This window comes from Microtus ochrogaster, linkage group LG2 (genome assembly GCF_000317375.1).
Source record: "Microtus ochrogaster isolate Prairie Vole_2 linkage group LG2, MicOch1.0, whole genome shotgun sequence".
Classification (NCBI taxonomy): domain Eukaryota; kingdom Metazoa; phylum Chordata; class Mammalia; order Rodentia; family Cricetidae; genus Microtus; species Microtus ochrogaster.
Window position 1 is genome coordinate 41243343 of NC_022028.1, and position 18482 is coordinate 41261824.

General features: G+C 44.1%; 1 protein-coding gene across 1 annotated transcript in view; it reads left to right on the top strand.

The window, feature by feature from the left end:
* Ank3 (ankyrin 3) overlaps nt 1–18482 on the top strand; it is a 299577-nt gene that overhangs the window by 98778 nt on the left and 182317 nt on the right. The window contains exons 5-7 of the mRNA XM_026785393.1: nt 5224–5322; nt 9080–9265; nt 11099–11197. Coding sequence (XP_026641194.1) covers nt 5224–5322; nt 9080–9265; nt 11099–11197 — 384 coding nt within the window. The remainder of the gene's footprint in view (nt 1–5223; nt 5323–9079; nt 9266–11098; nt 11198–18482) is intronic.

The following is an 18482-nucleotide window of genomic DNA, read 5'->3' on the forward strand; positions in this document are numbered from 1 at the left end:
ACTTTAAAAGTCTCCAATCTTTAAAATGTTCAGACTATTTGTGCTGAATGTAAGGCCCACTATTATTTCTGTAGACACTCATATGACGTCCTCAAAAGAGTACCCGCGGCTGCCTAGCATCTTAACTTTAGTCTTTGCATCTAAGAGAACTAGGTGATTTAAAATCAAAGGTACTCATAATCCAATCACTGGCATGTGTGCACAGCTTCCATCAGAGGCCATGTAGCAAGCAAACATCTCATGAGACAGCAGCACCCACCCAGGACTTCGCCTCCTTCACCCTGTTCCTAGTTGTATCTGTCACTTGTCAGTGGCATCACCAGGGTGAAGGGCATTGAACATATTGATCACAGAGCAAACCTACAATTTGTACATAATCCAGGATTTAGTGAAGTTGGGAAAGGTGATATTAGGGGATTATGGGGCCTGTGGTTCTTACTGTGAGGATGGGATTTCCCAGCAGCCTGGGGATGAGAAACGCGGGAAGACTGAATTCCTGTTGGTTGCTTGATGTGAGAATAATCTGAAAATCAAACAATTAAGTGAAAAAGGTGAGCAATGAGCTATGAGATGGTGGGGAAAGTTTTTAACCCATTTCCATTTAGAACATCTCCTTCGGATCTTACACACATGCCTGATAATGTCCGAGGGCAGCCATAGCTATAAATCCGCCATGCCGTAAGTTTGAGAACTGTGCTTGAGATGAAGCCCGAATTTGGTTTAATTTGAATTTATACATGTTCCACCCTGATGATACCAATGGCTAGAATGCAGCCTGTGAGTTCCCTCTCCTCACAGCTGTGCTCGGGGATCCCCATCATACACTGCGCTGCACAATTCTTCCTTCTCCATCAAACAACCTGGCACTGTTTGCCTCCTGACTACACCAGGCTGTAGCTAGAAAGGGCAGTGAGGTGCCCTTGCTGAAGTCTGAAGAACCAGAAGAAGTTTGTGTGACAATTCCCCATAGTAACTCTTGAGTGGGAACTTTACAAAGGCCAAAAGGCAACAATGCAGTGAAAGAAGATTAAATTCAAGCTGATGCTGTAGCTCAGTGGGTAGAGCGTTTGCCTAGCATGCATGAAGCCCGGTGTTCAATCCCAGCACCACGTAAACTGCATGTGGTTCACGGTTTTCTGATCATAATTTGGGAAATGGAAGCAGAAGGGTCAGACATTCAAGATCATCTCTGACTACAGAGCAAGCGCAAGGCAGCCTGGGCTCCATAAAACCGTCTTAAGAATAAATGTTTCTTTAATCGGAGATGTTATTCATGCACTACATAGCAAACATGGAGATGTTCACATTCAAGAAAGACAGGACATGTGTGCAGGCATTTACCTTTAGTCTCAGCACTTGGGAGGCTGGGGCAGATCACAAGTTCTAGCTTGAGAAGGGAGAGAGGTAGGATGGTGGGTCTGGTCTCTAAGTGAAATTTCAGCTACAAACTGTTTCTTAAAATGTAAGAAATAGCTAACAGGGGCCGGTGAGGTGATTCAGTGATAAAGGAACCTGCTACTGAGGATGATAATCGATAATCTCGGTTCAAACCCCAGGACCCTCATGGTGGAAGGAGAGAACTTGACTCTCGCAAATTGTCCTCCGACCTTTATACTCACACACACACACACACACAATAATAATAATAACAACAGTCGTCTTTATCTTAATAAAAATGACATAGCCTGGCCCTAGAATTCTGTTGCTGTGCATTTGGGTACTATAATTAAGTCCAGGGTTTTTGCTTTAAGTGAATTTTGGTCATTGCCTTGATCTCATGTCTTAACAATTATTTAACTCTCCTTTGAGTGACTTTGCATTCCTGTAACCTTCTTTGCTCTACCATAGGAAAACAACTAGACTGAGGAGCTGGCTCAGCAGGAAAGAGTCTGGATACTTAGCATCCACATAAAAGCTAGGTGGGCATGACAGCTTACCTGGAATGCCAGCACCCAGGAGGGTGGCATCTAATCCCTAGAGCAAGCTGGTTAACTGAACTTGCCTAACTACACATGCCCCATCAGCTAACTGAACTGTAATTATGGAACTCAGTATAACTGTAAGACAGTGTTAACCACCAAAGGCAGGGAAGCTGCTTAGCACAATGCTTAGGACAAGACTGCCCTCTTGTCTCTCTTCCAAGTCTGCATCCAGAGGCATAGCTGACTATGACTATTTAGGCAGGGGCAGTCTCTGGCATTATTTTGGCTATGGATGTATTTTGAATAAGCAAGATTCTTTAAAGCTAGTGTTAACAAAGGCAAACTATCTTAAGTCAAACATGTTCTTGTGTGCCCTTGAGGGTTTACCCCACATACAGATGCCCCCTGTGTTAGAGGAGCCAGAGTCTCACAGTCAGACATGTAGGTGAATGAGCTAAGATGCCCTCTGACTTCCAACCTTTAATCTGACTTTCATAGACTTTAGTGTCCTAGAGGATTCAGCAGAATACTTTTTAGGGTACAGCAGTTGGCTCCGATGAAGAATGCGTCGGGGGTTCCCATCAGTAAAAAAGATGTCCCTCTGTCATGGGGTTTGTGTTTTCCTTTTTTGTTTCTTCGTTTCACTCTGCCAGGTTGGGTGTGATGGAGCATGCCTCTGCGCTCTCTGCAAAATGATTAGTCTGCAGATTTGCATGCATATAATAGCCCCTGTGTAAACCTTGAGAGCAGAAGGTATTGGAGATAGTAGATAAAATCAGACTTTAAATAGCACACTGGCTGCATCTTAAGCAGCCCATCCCCTGGGGACTCAGATCTATTGTTGCCATAGAGAAGAAAATGTAAATTGAGCTCCAGTGTGTTCCCTTTTTTACCAGCTTTGTTTTGAAATTTTCCTAAGCTTTGAAATGAATATGAAAATAGAGGAGGAGCATCTCTCTCAAATCTGGTCATCTTGAGTCCAAGTGTCCTTTCACCAACAAGTGATAGCTATAGGCTACCCCCTGGAGGACACTGAATTATGGGAGGTGCCTTATGCCTCTGGGCTAGAGCCTAATGACAAGATTTTCAGTCAGTGTCTTCAAAAGATACTTGTAGATTCTTTATTAATAGATGATTTGCATATTAATTGGAGTTGTTTGAGTTAAAGGAGCAACAGTGAACGTCAACAAAAGAAATTTCTAAGGAGTTTATTGGTTTTGGATTGGGATCACTGAGCACAGCGGCTACAAAGGAGTCGGAAAATTCTAGAAAATAGATAGAGGGGAGGAGAACCTAGCCAGAACCAGAGTGAGAGAGCTCTTTGATGCCATCCCTTGAGGTTGGGGATAAGGACTTAGAGAATGTGACTCAGGAGAAAAGACTAAAAGCCAAACGAAGGCAGCTTGTCCAAGCATCTACGCCATCATCAGAAAGGGGCAGGCATGTCTGTCTCAGTGTCCAGCCCAAGACAAATCCTTCCTGTCTAGCAGGGCAGAGCAATCCACCAAGACATTGTGGGGAGGGAGAGGCATGGAAATGGGTACTATTGACCATGCTAAAGCAAACTAAAATGCATATCCCAAATACTCACTTTAAAATCAAAATGTACATTGAGTAGGATAGTCTTCATTCCCATGATGTAACATATGAGAAAAGCAAAGTTTTCTTGGGCTCAGGGTTGCTTGGGGATGGTTTAGGGACCCTGAGACTAGGCAAAGCCTCATGGATGACAACGTGTGACTGAGCCCAGCTGCGCACCTCCAGGTGGCCGTAAAGCAGAAGGAGATTAGAAAGAGCTAAAAATAAATATAACCATAAAGAGATCTGCTTCCTCCTACTAGACCCTGCCCCCACACTTCCCAGCAGCTCCCTAGAATGCCTTCCAATACAGATCTGTACCGGATTCATCCATTGATTACGTTAGAGCTCTCACAATCTAGTCACTGCCCAAAGCCCCCTGAATATTTAAATTGGAACCAAGTCTTCAACTAAAGTCCTTCAAGGGGCATTTGGTATTGAAACTAAAACATTCTTGTGATGGAGGGAGGCGTGCGTGCGCGCGCACACACACACACACACACACACACACACAAACAAACAAACAAACAAAAACAAAAAAGACGTTTGATCAGCATGGATAACCAGAAAGATCATAAGACTCTTCAGGACTACACACTGTGTGATCTCATTTCTATGAAATGTCCAAAAGAAACAGAGTTAAAGAAGCAGATGTGTGGTCGCTAAGGTTACAGACCAAAGGCAGATGCTGAAAATTGGTAGCAAAGGTGCAGGGTTAGGAAGTGACTTGGGTTGGTGAGGCTGCAGCCGGCAGTGAGTGGTTCTTGCCTGGCCAGGCTATTGTCCCAGTTCTGTGAGTACACACACCCCACTGCCCTGGCCATTTCATAAGGATGAGTCTGATGAAATAAAAATTAACATCAATCAACAAGTACTTTTAGGAACCAAAGAGTCAACAGGAATATGACTTTTGGAAAAGACCACAATGTCTCTTAGAGATAGAAAGGTAAGCCCTCTACAATAGACGGAGCCAGGAACGGTGGGATTACACATCCATGACCCCCAACACTCAAGAGGTAGAGGATCAATAGTTTAAGGCTAGCCTCAGCTCCATAGTAGAGTCTAGGCCAACCTGGGGTACATGAGACCTTGCCTATAATAAAGGAAGTAGTTGTGATAGGAAGCAGTTATACTCAGCCGTCCCGTTTTGCATGCGGGCCTTCCTTTCTTAGACCTGCGTAATCACGTCTGTCATATATTTGAAGTAATCTGAGGTGAAAATAATTTCCTTCCTGAGCTGGAACTCTTTGAAATGCCTACTTTTATGAGAAAACCGTACATCTTTATTTGAAATTGTGATTGATGTTTGGGAGACCTGACAGCCAAGCGATTATTTCTTCGTAGTAAAATATTTTATTCACGGCAGTATCTCATGCATGGTTAACAATGAATGAGTATGTGTGTTTACCCTCAGTATGTAAATTGTGTAGGTTTCCTTAAGACTACAGGCTGTGAATACTAACTGTACACTTGTGTGTGTGGACAGCAGTCCTAGCTGTGGTTGTGATCGTGAACTGCACTTAAATCATGATAGGCCGCTGTGCTCAGTTCTCTAATGACGATGAATGTTCCTAATAAAGGATTACTGTGAAATCCTTTGTTTACATTTAAATCCTTTATTTAAATGGAAAGGAGTCATTTCGTGTGAGCACTGCTCGGAAAGTACGTGTTCATTACCAACTTGGCATAGCAGCCCACGTGATTCTTGTTTTGTCTTTTGCAGAATGGGTTCACGCCGTTGTATATGGCGGCCCAGGAGAACCACCTGGAAGTTGTCAGGTTTCTTCTGGACAATGGTGCCAGCCAGAGCCTGGCCACAGAGGTGAGACACTCTCCGTTCTTCTTGAGTTTATGTGTTCAAAAGACTTTTTGTAAACCTAGAGTGAAGAATTTTCTCACTAGGATTTTAATGACTGTAGTGTGCTTAGCATGATGACTCTTTAACAAGATGCTCTAGAAACTATTTTTAATCTCTGAGAATTCACTCACTGCACAGATATTCTTTATCTGCTCAAGTGCCTGGTCTACCCTATAATTAAGCTATCATTTTAATTTTTAACATATTTTAGTAATAATCATTTTTGCCTCTTAAAAATCTTGCCTCCAAGGCAACCATTGTTTTGAAATATCATTTCAGTGAATATTAACTGTAAATATGCTTTTCCCCCCCAAATTAGTGTTAGTCTAATTATAATGGTTGAACATTTTTATATATTTATATATTTATAAATATATATATACACATATATATTTCTAAAGTAAACTAATTAGATCTAATCATACTTCCAAATAAAACTACTGTACACATTTAACTACCAAATAACAGTGGTGTTTGTGGGGGGGGGAATATCTCCTTCATTCTTGAATAGAAAAATTACTTACAAAATAAAAAGTGATTTAAGCCTTTGGTGCCCTCTTAAGAAATGTGGGGTTTTGACCTGTCTGTGATCAGTGTCACCCCTGCTTAAGCCTGTCACTCGAAGTCTGTTGCAAATTGCAAAGGAGTGATGTTTGCAAGTTCTTCATTTTTAAATCAACAATGAATTCTGGTAGATAGTCTGTTCAGTTCACGGCAAAGCCACTGCTCAGATATGGCTGTTTAACGGCACGGGAAGGAAGGGCAAAGAGGCTGACTCTATCCTCATCCAGATGTTGAAATTATGCCTTCCTGGAAAAAAAAAAAAAAACAGCTCTAGGTAGGGAGGGCAGTTGAAGAATATGTTAAATTGCAGATTTTTAGATCTGCCGAATTTCTTTTTCTCTTCTCTCTTCTTGATATTGCTAAGGATGGAACTCAATGGCCCAACTCCATGCCAAACACACACTCTACTGCTGAGCTCTGCCCAGGGTCACATGTCTTTCACTGGTTGCTTTTTAACAAGCAGGGCACCCTTGCATCAAGAACTCGGGGTTGAATTTGTAAACCTTGTTCTCATGTCTCTGCTCTGCGAATGGTATCTTTTGCAGTTGCGTCTCCCTTTTGTGTTCTATCACTCTGAAGCATGAAGCTAAATTTGCCTATTGTCACCACAAGCCATCATTAACCCCTTGATGTGCATCACACCTGCCCCGTGACAGTGATGCTGTGGCCGGTACCCACCAGGCATTCTCACGAAATGTAACCACATTGCCTTTCTGACTCGACTTCTCTTAAGAATAAACCAAAACCCAAACTGCTATGTTGGGGGGGAGGGGGGAAATCAATGGATCCTTAATTGGCTTAGGCTAGGAGCAGGTGCTTATTGGTTCTAATCAGATTATCTGCTGTACATTTTCCAGTGCTAAGTGGGCGTGGGCTCCGCAGTTTACAGTGGGTACCAGTGAAGACAGAGCTGTTTATTATAACTCCGAACAGACCCAGGCTATCAATTCTACTCTTACCCTGCTGCCTCAAGATCTTTCAGTGAGGTGCAAAGCTGATTCTTCACACAGCTTTCATTGTCCTTCTCATCTTCAGAAAAAATGCATGGTGGCCCTAGATAGAGAACTCAGTGGCAGAGTGTTTGCTTGGCACGCACTGGGCCTCAAGTTTAATTCACCTGTACCATTTCAATCACAAAATATAACGAAATGAAAATACTCTCAATTTTCTCTAGAAATAATATTGTTTCATTCATCATATCTTTTTATAGATGAGTGCACTTGGATGTTTATCTTTATGACAATGAATCATGCATTGGCACTCATGTATATAAGATGTAATCTTTATGAAATATATTAGGTTATATTTTATACTCCGTGTGCATAAAGGTGAAGCTATGCTTCCATCTTGCTGACATCTTGCTTCTGTCCTGCTTGCTGTCCCACTAAAAATGACAGGAGTGTCCTTTCTTTCTTATTTTCTCGGATAATAAAGGTGAGAGAAACAGCTAGCTGGATCCCGTAGAAGGGAGCAGAGATGAGATTTGAACATGGAGAGGGGAGAGAGATCATCTCAGGAAGGGAGATGTCATAGTAGGAATTCCCACACATTCCCACAGACAGCAGGGAAACTGGTGGATGGGATCCATACAGGAACAAACTGGGCAGAACTTACAGGCTTCATCCCATATTTTTGCACACCCTTGAATATGAATGTGGTGATCTGTATTCAGGCTGGCAATGTGAGAGGCATTTATCAATCTTCCAGCAAAGGAGTGAATGATGAAAGCAACATCTTTGCAAAACCAAACAAGCCATTAGCATTCAAGTGCAGAATTTCCTCCTGATGCTTTATTGAACTATTTGTACCAGAGGAGGACAGAAGTAATCATGACCACAGTAAAAAAAAAAATGATGAGAAACTTGCCTGTCTGCTCAGTAGTAAAAATAATTTTTCATGTTTCTTTGGGTATATAGAAAGGAAACCATGATAGAAGTGCCGTGTGCTCCAGCCTTGGGGTGTCTGGGCTCACATTACTCATTCTCTAAGCAGCAGCACTACACCAGACATGATTTAATAAAGCTTTGTGGAGTCTATAGCTGCCTCCTCTTTGTTCCATCCCAGGGAACAATGCAGGGCAGACACACGATGTAGAATGCACATATACACCCGGGTGCATCCTGAAATTGCACTGAACTCCTGCAAACAGAGGCCCCCTCAGCTCTGCAGTGGGGACCCCTGGGAAGTGTTGGGCAAAGGGTCAGAGTGTCACACCCAGGATGAAGGCTCATGTGGCATGATCACAGGATCATGGTGATCGTTGTTAGTCGTAGCACGCTGTATGGAGCAGAACTGCAGGAAGAGTAAATTCCTAATGCTCTCACCATAAAAATAGTCGACATTTGAAATGGGTATGTCCGTGTCCCTAAATCACAATGTCACATTGTCCCTGCAAATACACATTGTTAGAAGTCAGACTCAGCATGATTGCTGGATTATTTCTCCTCACCGGTTAGGGAAGCCAAAAGCCTATTATGTGGGCCTTTCTTGAAGTGGTAATGACCATAACGCCATTCATACTGCTGCTTGACCTAAGCTAAGTCATAATGAAGATTTAACCCCACCTTAAAGTATCAAGGAAAAAGTTTTCGCTGGGCGGTGGTGGTGCACGCCTTTAATCCCAGCACTGAGGAGGCAGAGGCCGGCGGATCTCTGTGAGTTTGAGGTCAGCCTGGCCTACAAAAGCCAGTTTTGGGACAGTCTCCAAAGCTACAGAGAAACCCTGTCTTGAAAGAAAAAAAAAAGTTTCCACTCATGTAAAATCCCCCTTGAAAATTTTGTCTAGTTTTCATTTAACAATATGGTTTCATGAAGATTGTTTAATGTGTACTGATATTTGGATAATATTTTGTTATGTAGCACCTTCACATATTTTTAATTTTTTCCAATTAGTGTATAATTAGTAGCCATTTAGGAGAAAAATTCATAAACAGTAGAAATTGCTTGCTTCTTTTAAATTTGAATATATGTACATATATAATTATAGGAGTATATAACTAATTAGTACATGCTTATGTGCTCTTAAATCTGTTATTAGCGTCAAAATCCTAAACCAAAACTGATCCCTAGTCCCCTCCGTTCGCTGCCTCATGATCTGATAACGGAATCAGATGCAAGTACCCACATGGCCAGTCTTGACGGGTTCTTCTGTTCACAGGACGGCTTCACACCATTGGCTGTGGCTCTGCAGCAAGGCCATGACCAGGTTGTGTCACTCCTGCTCGAAAACGACACGAAGGGGAAGGTGCGTCTCCCAGCCCTCCACATCGCGGCCCGCAAAGATGACACAAAAGCAGCTGCTCTGCTCCTGCAGAACGACAACAATGCAGACGTGGAGTCGAAGGTAGGGCGCGGCCACTCCGGCCTTCCACGCTCATCCTGAGTCAGGCAGGCAGCCTTCGGGATCATGCGGTCTCCCTGGTGGCAAGCTCTTGCCAAACAAATATAGTTTCACTAATAGGAATGAGAAGGCGTTGCCTACATCAGTCAATGCACTCACTCCCTGCCTCCACCCGAGAAGCCAAAGAATTGCTGTCCATGTCGCCTTATGCATGCTCAAAGGGAGGCCACCTCCAAAGGAAAGGATTTCCATGCATTTATGGTTTTTTTCCCTTTTCATATCACAAAGGAAGGTGTTGGCCAGTGCAGCTCAAAGGTCAGGGCAAAGTTATGAAACGCTAGTGAGAGAGTGTGCAGGCGTGAAGGGTTGACCTCTCCAGGCCTAGGCAGCATAGCCAGCACCGTTGAGCTGTGGGAAGCATGCAGCAGGGAAAGAGCCACAGCAGAAGACTCCTATTGTCTTGCTTGGAAGTCTGTATGGGGCACACGGGGCCATGGATGAGGTCTCTGTGTGGTCATTCTTTGTCGGGTCTAGCTTTCTCCCTGCACCCCATCCCCTTCCATCTTAGCTTCCATCTCCATCCCGTAGCTGCCATGAGCTTTCCGCAGTCCACGTCACCGAGTGAACTAACCGTTCATTTTTTCCTCCTCTTTGCCTCCCAATGTGTTAACCTAGATGGTGGTGAATAGAGCAACCGAGGTATATATATGTCTCTGTCCGTATTTCTATAATCGGGATCGGCTTCATCGCTTTCCATTTCCTAGGTTTGCTGCCTCATCCCCTCCTCCCTCCTTTTCTGCATCGCCTCCTGTAGGCTAGATTCCTGCTTCACCCACCCCTACCCCCTGAAGGAGCATGTGCCAGAGCAGACAGCGGGTTAACTGCCAGGGCTTTCTGCAGCTAAACTTGGCATTGGGAAGGAAGATTTAGGAATCTTCTAAATACCCTATGAGTATTGTAATAGAGATGAAGCCCTCCGATACTTCGGATGCTTATCGGTGGTACCTGAAGCTGCAGACACCCCTGTCGCTCCACTCCTCCGGGACTTGGTCTTTAGGGTTCTCTGCATGACACTTACCCTCCATGGTGTCAGCAACAGAAGAGTTACTCAGAATGGTGCAATCTCACCCACCTTCCTTCCATGAGAGGCAGTGATGGCTAGCATGGCTAAGAAGCTTGCTAACGAATTAGACACGCATCACTTCTTCTAAGGTTAAGAGTTGGGGGTGGGGAGATAAATGAGTTGTTGCATGTCTGGCATTTTTGAAGGAAGTAAAATGACCATGGTAAGAAAAGCACCCATAAAATTGTGTTGCTGAGTAGGTCCTTCCTAATGAACAAATACACGTCTCGATTCTCTGTAGAACGTGGTCTCCCTTAGTTTAGGAATCACCTTGGTGGTCTAATACCTCTGCCCACCCCCAAGTTGCTTTAGTCCTTAAGATTGAGATTTGTAGTTGGTTAGCCTGAATTTATGTTGTATAAAGTTAACTGAATTTGTTTCACGATTCCATGGCCAATCTCTCACCTGCCTTAAACAGTATCAGGAATGAAGCCACACCGCTGTGATCTAAGAGGGTGTTTGAGATGTTGGCTTGCCACAGGTCTGTTAGTGAACTCCTTAAACTGATCAGTCTCTATCCCTGGGTTTTCCCTGGCTCTCCCTCTGCTGGTGAGTTTGGGTTTCCTTAGAAACCCTATGAGCCACTGACCCTGACTGAAGGCCTAGTGCAGAATGAAATGTGGACCCCGTCTTATTTTGCTCCCTCTTTTTTTATCTGCACGTAAGAGGAGCTGGAAGGAATCAACCGACCATTCGTTGTGTTTTCTTCGCAGAGTGGCTTCACCCCGCTCCACATAGCTGCTCACTATGGGAATATCAATGTGGCCACGTTGCTGTTAAACCGAGCGGCTGCCGTGGACTTCACCGCACGGGTGAGTACCCTGCAAAGTGTCTCATCTTCAGAGCATCTCAGATGACTTGGATGTCTCATTTCCCAGGCTCAGGAGTAGGCTGGGGCATGGTCTTACAGTCATTGAGAAATTGCATGTATTACTTTATCTAACGTATTTCTTGTATTACATAGACATGCTCATTTCCTGGCAGGGAAGGTAAACCAAGATTGGGAGTGAATGTTGATGGGATGGATCACAAATAATAAAACACTAATAGAGAAGATACATGGAATTGAAATTGCCGAAGCTGAGAACCATGAGCAGTCCTCCATGTGAAATAGTCTAGAAGTGTTAAAGACTATTCAGTTGCATGGGTGTGGGAGTTGCTCCCAAGGCCCCACTCCTCCCCTAACTGAGGAGATACTAGCAGTTGATGGTGACTTGGGGAAGGAGAGTCATTTTTCTCTAAGACTGTGACCACTGTAGGGTTACCCATATTCCAGTAGATGGCCCCCAAACCTATGTGTGCAGGGAGCACTAATGCAACTCAATGGTATGTTTTTAAAGGGGGTATGTGTAGGTGGAGGGTACTTGTCATTTCCCGGCCACCCAGGCCCGAAATAATCACACAGGAACTGTATTAATTAAAATACTGCTTGGCCTATTAGCTCAGGTTTCTTTTTTTTTTCTTTTTTTTTAAGATTTATTTATTAAGCATACAATGTACTGTTGGCAAGGAAGGCACCAGGTCTCATTACATTACAGATGGTTGTGAGCCACCATGTGGTTGCTGGGAATCGAACTCGGGACCTCTGGAAGAGCAGCTAGTGCCCTTACCCTCTGAGCCATCTCTCCAGCCCCCTAGCTCAGGTTTCTTATTAACTAACTCTTACATCTTAGATTAACCCATTTCTATTATTCTGTTTAAGGTCACAAGGCTGTGGCTTACCAAGTAAAATTCCCTAGTTTGTCTCCTTCAGCAGCTATGTGGTGTCTCTCTGACTCTGCCTTCTTTTCTCCTCTATTTCTACTTGGAATCTGGACCTTGTTCTGTCCTGCCCTGCCCATAGGCCTAAGCAGATTCTTTATTTATTAGCCAATACAAGCAACACATATACAGAAGGACTTCCCACACCAGGTGTAAAGTTGGTAGAGGGATTTATTGGAGGGATCCACACAAAGTTGGAGGGGGGAAATCAGAGAATTGGTTGTGATCATAATATATTATAGACATGGATGAAATTCCCTATTTGTTCTAAGTTTACTATCTGTAAGATGAATTAATTGAAACCATGCAATAAGAGCCTTGATAAAGTGTTATAAACTCACTATGGAGTCACAGAAAGTTCTGGCCAGAGCACTGCCACAGCAGCACAGCACATTCGAGGCATTTTCTTTGTGGCAAGCTCTTCTTCAAGAAGGATGGGGTGGGGTGAGATGGGATGTGAGGAGGCCAAAACTAGTTGTGTAGCACTCAAAATAAAATTACCTTAAAAATAGCTGGTAGGTGGGCAGTGCCAGGCCAGGCTTTCTATCTCAAGAAGAAACGTTTAATTCATCCCTGTTTTACAGGTCGAGTAGGCTTAGCCCTGACTCTTGAGCTAGTGGTTAGAGGAGGCAGAATTTCAGAATTAGAAAATGAAATAATTTACTTCACCTTCCTTATCTAACTTAAAGCAGTTGGCCCTTCTTTTTGTGTGTGTGGGGGGGCGCGGGGGAGCTGTTTTTTCAAAACTGGTTTTCTCTATGTAACAGCTTTGGTGGTCCTGGAACTTGCTCTGTAGACCAGGCTGGCCTCAAACTCACAGAGAGGTTTGCCTGCCTCTGCCTCCTGAGCTCTGGGATTAAAGGTGTGCACCACCGCCACCCAACAGTTGACCAGACTTCTTATGGTTCATTAGTTTCAGAAAAAATAGTGAGCATTTGGGTGACACCAACATAGATTTCCACTCTGGCCTTCTATTTATTGAAAACCTTTGTTAGTCTGAGTGGGTGAAAAAAAGTCACCTCTTCTCGCTTGCAGTTCTGCTAGTGGCCCCATTTGGCTCCAAGGCCAACATAAACTCTCCAAAGGACAACTTCAGAGAGCTTCTTTAAGACGATGTTAACACCAAAGACCATTTCTGGGTTCGTTAGTATAATTCACAGCACAGTCAAAATCTCATTAAGCCTGATCTTCTAATTAGGACTTCAGGATGACTTTGAAGTGGGCCTCTGCCAATCATTGAGAAATTGTTCCTTGCTGCTGAAAATAAGTTTAGATTTGAGGAAAAACGTAAACAAATGAGGAGAAAGGCAGTCCTGTCACACTCCTGTAGACGGCTCGAGTGTATCCATTTCCCCTCCCAACAATGACTGTGCTCACTATGAGCAATGATCCTGTATTGATTAGAGATCAATGAGAACCTCAGGCCTGTGTGTTAACCTCACATGCATCACCGAAGTGATGCCAGATAATTATACTTGTGTTGGTATAAAATATGCCCACTCGCTGCTTTTTGCTGAATCAAAAAAAAAAAAAAATTTCCTCAGCCTCAGACCAATTGACGAGGCCACTCCACACCGTATGGCGAAGGCTGTAGTGCAGTTGCATTATATATTATTTATAAGAGCCTGCCACTCTTGTTAACTCCCAGCAGCCTCTGGTTCTCTTTGTTGGCTGTGATGGATGACTGGCTTTAGTGTGTCAGGGAAGACAATAGAAAGAGCTTGCCCATCTTACGTCCCAAATTCCTAGTAATGTCGTCATTAGCAGACGCTCGTTTTATTGAGGTAGTGTACAAGGGTCTCTTCCTGCCTAAATGCAGAGGCATAGTCAGTCAAGGTTCCCTCTGGAATGAAGCAGGGTAAAAGTTGCAGCTAGGGTTACATTCATTCTGCTCAGAACAATAAAGGGGGATAAAGTTTGGTTTCATTGGCTAAGAACTGGCTGCAATTATAACCACAAATCACAGATTGAGGAGGAGGTGTGGACAGTGGTGTAGGAGACATTTATGGGTAAAATCCAAGGCGCAGAAGGTCTCTTGGTCTTTAGGGAGAGAGATTAGGGTTCTGTTTTCTTCCTGTGACTGGGTATAGTAGAGGATTGAACCATTGAAGATTTAGGCTGGCGGCTGTGGGCAGCACTGTAGGCTGGGGAGGGACACAGAGAATGGGTACTGCTAGGGAAAGTTCTGGCAAATAGGAGCCAGGACAGCACCTGCAGATGTATATGGTTCTGAAACAGATAAGGGACAGAAAAAAATCAGTATGACCAAGGAAGCGCCGATGTACTCCTAAGGAGCGATTCTGACCCCTCAAGGGTCAGACACACCCCTATCCCTCATCACATCCCCCAGACTTGCGTTTCATCGGTTTTGATTTCTGCCTTGTGACGCTGCCCTGTGTTAAAAAAAACAACCCCAGCTGACACCTTCGCACTTCCCCTCTGTATGATCTATAACAGCTAGCCCACCCCACCCCCAGGTCCCCTGCAGGAGAGCTGCTAGCTGCTGCCGTGCCCTGTCAGCATCCTGCAGCCTGAACTGAGTCAGCCATGACAGCTTTGACAGCATCAGAACTGATGCATGACCCTTGCTCTCATAGCAAATCCTCCCTCTCCTGGGGAAGAGATGGTAATCGAGACACTCCAGAGGCCTTACCGACTGTCATTCCAGATAGAGCACTTATGCACTGGGATGATGAAAGGCCAGATCGCATTAAGTGGATATTCATCAAGTCCCTCCTGTCGATTGCAGGAGATTCAGATGCTGTGGGGCTTAGCACTTCCTGGTCTGACCCCTGAAAGAGTTAGAGATTTGCTCTAGAAGATTCCAGGTGCTTTACAGATTAAAACAGACTGAGTAGCTCTAGAAGGATGGACTAGAAAAGGAAAGTGTTTGATGAATTGGGGAATTAAATAATATAACAAATGCAGACTTCAACCTTTAATATATGTAGATGTATCCATGGAATGTGGGTATATAAATACATAAATATTTTATTTTACACATTTTATTAATTCAATTTTTGACAACTTCATACATATATCTGCATACATATGAATGTATATATAATGCATTGTAAATATTAGCAGTAAACATTCGTGTGCAAGAATCTCTGTGATATGCCGAGTCCTGCTCATAAACACCAGGATATTGGAACCCTGTTCATCTGTTCATAAATACAAGCAGTGCTATAGCTGGGTCCTGTGATACATCTCCTCTTCATTATCTGAGGAACCTTAGAGCCCGAGCAAGAATCCAGAGCTGTTTTCTGCACACCTGGGCTGCCAGAACCATTCATGAGCATGGCTAATTTTAGTTTATACTGAATTTCAAATGCATATCCCTTGGGCTGAGCATGGTGCCACGTGCAGCAGGTAGAGCCAGGCAGAGATCCAGCTCCAGCCAGTTAGGGCTAGATGCTAAGGCACTCTTTGCAATTCATGTCCTCTACTCCTCGAGAACATTCAACACTCGCCTATGGCAAGAGGCTCGTGTATTCCACAGCACAGATATGTAACACGTTGAGGCTGTCAGAGAAGATGGGAACAAAGCTTCCACCCCCATCCCTACCCCCACATCACAGGCCTGCCTTCCTGAGGATGACACATTGACCTCTGAAGGTCACCTGCCTCTCCGGGAAACTGTTCACTACCGGCCCTGTAGGCTTGCACTCTTCCTAGTCTTTAAACGTCATGTTGACTGATTTTTGTCCATTTTGTACTTTGTGTGCTCTCTATGCTGTATTATCTACAGTCCTGTGCTTTAGAGATCACTGCTGTCCATAGCGTCTCTCTACTTCGCAGACGTATCCCCACATGGGCCTCAGGGCTGTTGACTTCTGCATGAGCTTCATCGTTGCAGCCCTCCAGGGCAGAACTCACTATGCCCAGTGAGTGTGCTTCTTATGGCCACAGCTTTTTGCAGATAAAAAGCCATTTATTCCCGAAAACCATTCTGAAAACAAGAGGGAAGGATGTTTCTATGGCCAGAGAGCCTTTTGTCTCCCTGCCGTGACCAGGCACCTTTGGCATACAGCCTGCCAATGGGTTCGCCAGAAGGTTCTGCAACATTCCATTCAGCCAGAGGGCTGGCTGTAAGGGTGAACAGCATCAAGAAGCCTCCGTTTTCTTCCTTTTCTCTCAGGTAGAATTTATGGGAACAGTGGTTTTAAACCTCTAATTAATAAAGTGTGTGCTAACTTCCTTCTTCCACATTAGGCTTTTAGACTTAATATCTCAGAAGTCTGTGAGGGCTGAAATGCAATAAAGGACATGAAGAGCCCTCTCCCATACCCTGTGGTAAACACGGGAGGTTTGAATTCCTCAAGGGCCAGTCTGTTTCTTGTTTTCCATTGTGGAGTCTATAGAGTTGACAGCTCAGCACCTGGCCCCAGGAGAGACTCGGGATAAACTTACAAAATTCGAGAAACAATAAAGACATGACTTCTGGGTTTCCTTACCCGTTACATACGGGTGAATCTTGTTCTCAAGCCCAGTTCTTTCCTGGCTCACCAAACTCCCATTGCTTCAACTGAACCGTGTTTGGACTTATGAGCTGCTCCCCAAACAAAGTCAGCTGCACCAAGGGAGGAAGGGGGCCATAAGAATCTGTAGAGTTCCTCAAGATGTTCACTGCATGGATTTAGTGAAGGACAAGATGCTCTGAACATCACGTAGCTCACACGTGTAGATAGCCTTGGAAGACAAGCCTACCATGTCATGGATGCTGGCATCAGGACCTCAGACTTGGGCCATGAGGGCACAGTTTAGGCAACCTGCAGAGGGTGTGTAAAGGGACATCGGCACACCCCAATTAGGACTATGGCTGACTCCCTATTGATGTGGGAGTGATTTCTTATTAATAAAGAAATTGCCTATTTGATAGGCCAACCCTTAGGTAGGCGGAGTAAACAGAACAGAATGCTAGGAGAAAGAAGCTGAATCAGGGAGTCGCCATGATTCTCCCACTCCAGACAGACGCAGGTTAAGATCTTTCCTGGTAAGCCACCTCGTGGGCTACACAGATTATTAGAAATGGGTTAGATCAATATGTAAAAGCTAGCCAATAAGAGGCTGGAACTAATGGGCCAAGCAGTGTTTGAAAGAATACAGTTTCCATGTAATTATTTTGGGTATAAAGCTAGCCATGCGGGTGGCTGGATGCCTGGGACGCAGCCCCGCCACTCCCTATTACAACACCCTATTGTCTGCTTTAGGGGTTCAGGACTCAGGAGACTACACTTTGGTTTGTGGAACAGAAATCTTCACTTGTACAGCTTTAAAATGCATTTCCCTCAACATACAGTTTATTTTTTAATCAAATAAAAGGCAGTAAAAACTCGCCCATAACCTCTACTTATTTGCATGTTTATCCTTATAGACACACCTGTTCTTCAAATAGATTTATCTCTAAATATAGACTCTGCCGCATCACAATGTTGAAAACCATTAAAATGAAAATGAGGATTTGAGAATGTTAACCAAAGGATGTGAGTCCCAGGGACCCGGCCACCCCACATCGTCCCTATATCCACCACACCCTTGTTGCCATGGTTATACTATCGCTTCTCTCTCGGAAGGGACCATGTGTTAGGGTAGGCAGGAGAACCTAGGCTTGTATAGATTATTCTTAAAACTTGCATGCCATCTCCACCTTTCTCCAAATCCCACATCCTTGGAGAATCTCCTGCGTGTTCTCTTTTAAGAAATATACTTGTCGTGGATTTAGTCCTCTGCTTGAGCTGCATTGCTGTCTTTCCATGTAGTGTGAGGTTCATTTGTTCCTCACCCCGAGAGGTGAGTTTATTAGTAGGCAGAGTGAAGCAAAGAGCAGGAACCTGTGGGACCTCGGCGGACTGTCCCTCACTGTTACACTGGTCACTGTCATGGTCTGGGGTGAGTCCCTTCATCGCCAGGCCTTCTTCGTTTTGGGAGACAAGGGTTCACTGTGTATTCTAGGCTGCCCTCAAACTTGTGGTTCTCCTGCCTCAGTTTCCAAAGAAATTGAATCAATGGCATTTACCACTCTTCCCTTTCTGCCCTACAATTTTTAGAGTTTTGCTTTGTTTTTTTGTTTGTATATTTTGTTTCGTTTTGAAACAGGGCCTTATTATGTAGTTCTGGCTGACTGGGACTCATTATATAAATTAGACAGGTCTTAAACTCGCAGAGATCTGCCTGTCTCTGTCTCCCAAGTGCTGGGATTAGAGGTGTGCTCCACCAAATCCAGCCATTTAGTTTTTCGTGACAACTAATAGAGCTGTCTATCAAACACAGGCACTTCCTCATTACCCAGTCATCTTGTCTGACAGTGATGGAGATGCCTTTGGGCTTGTCCTC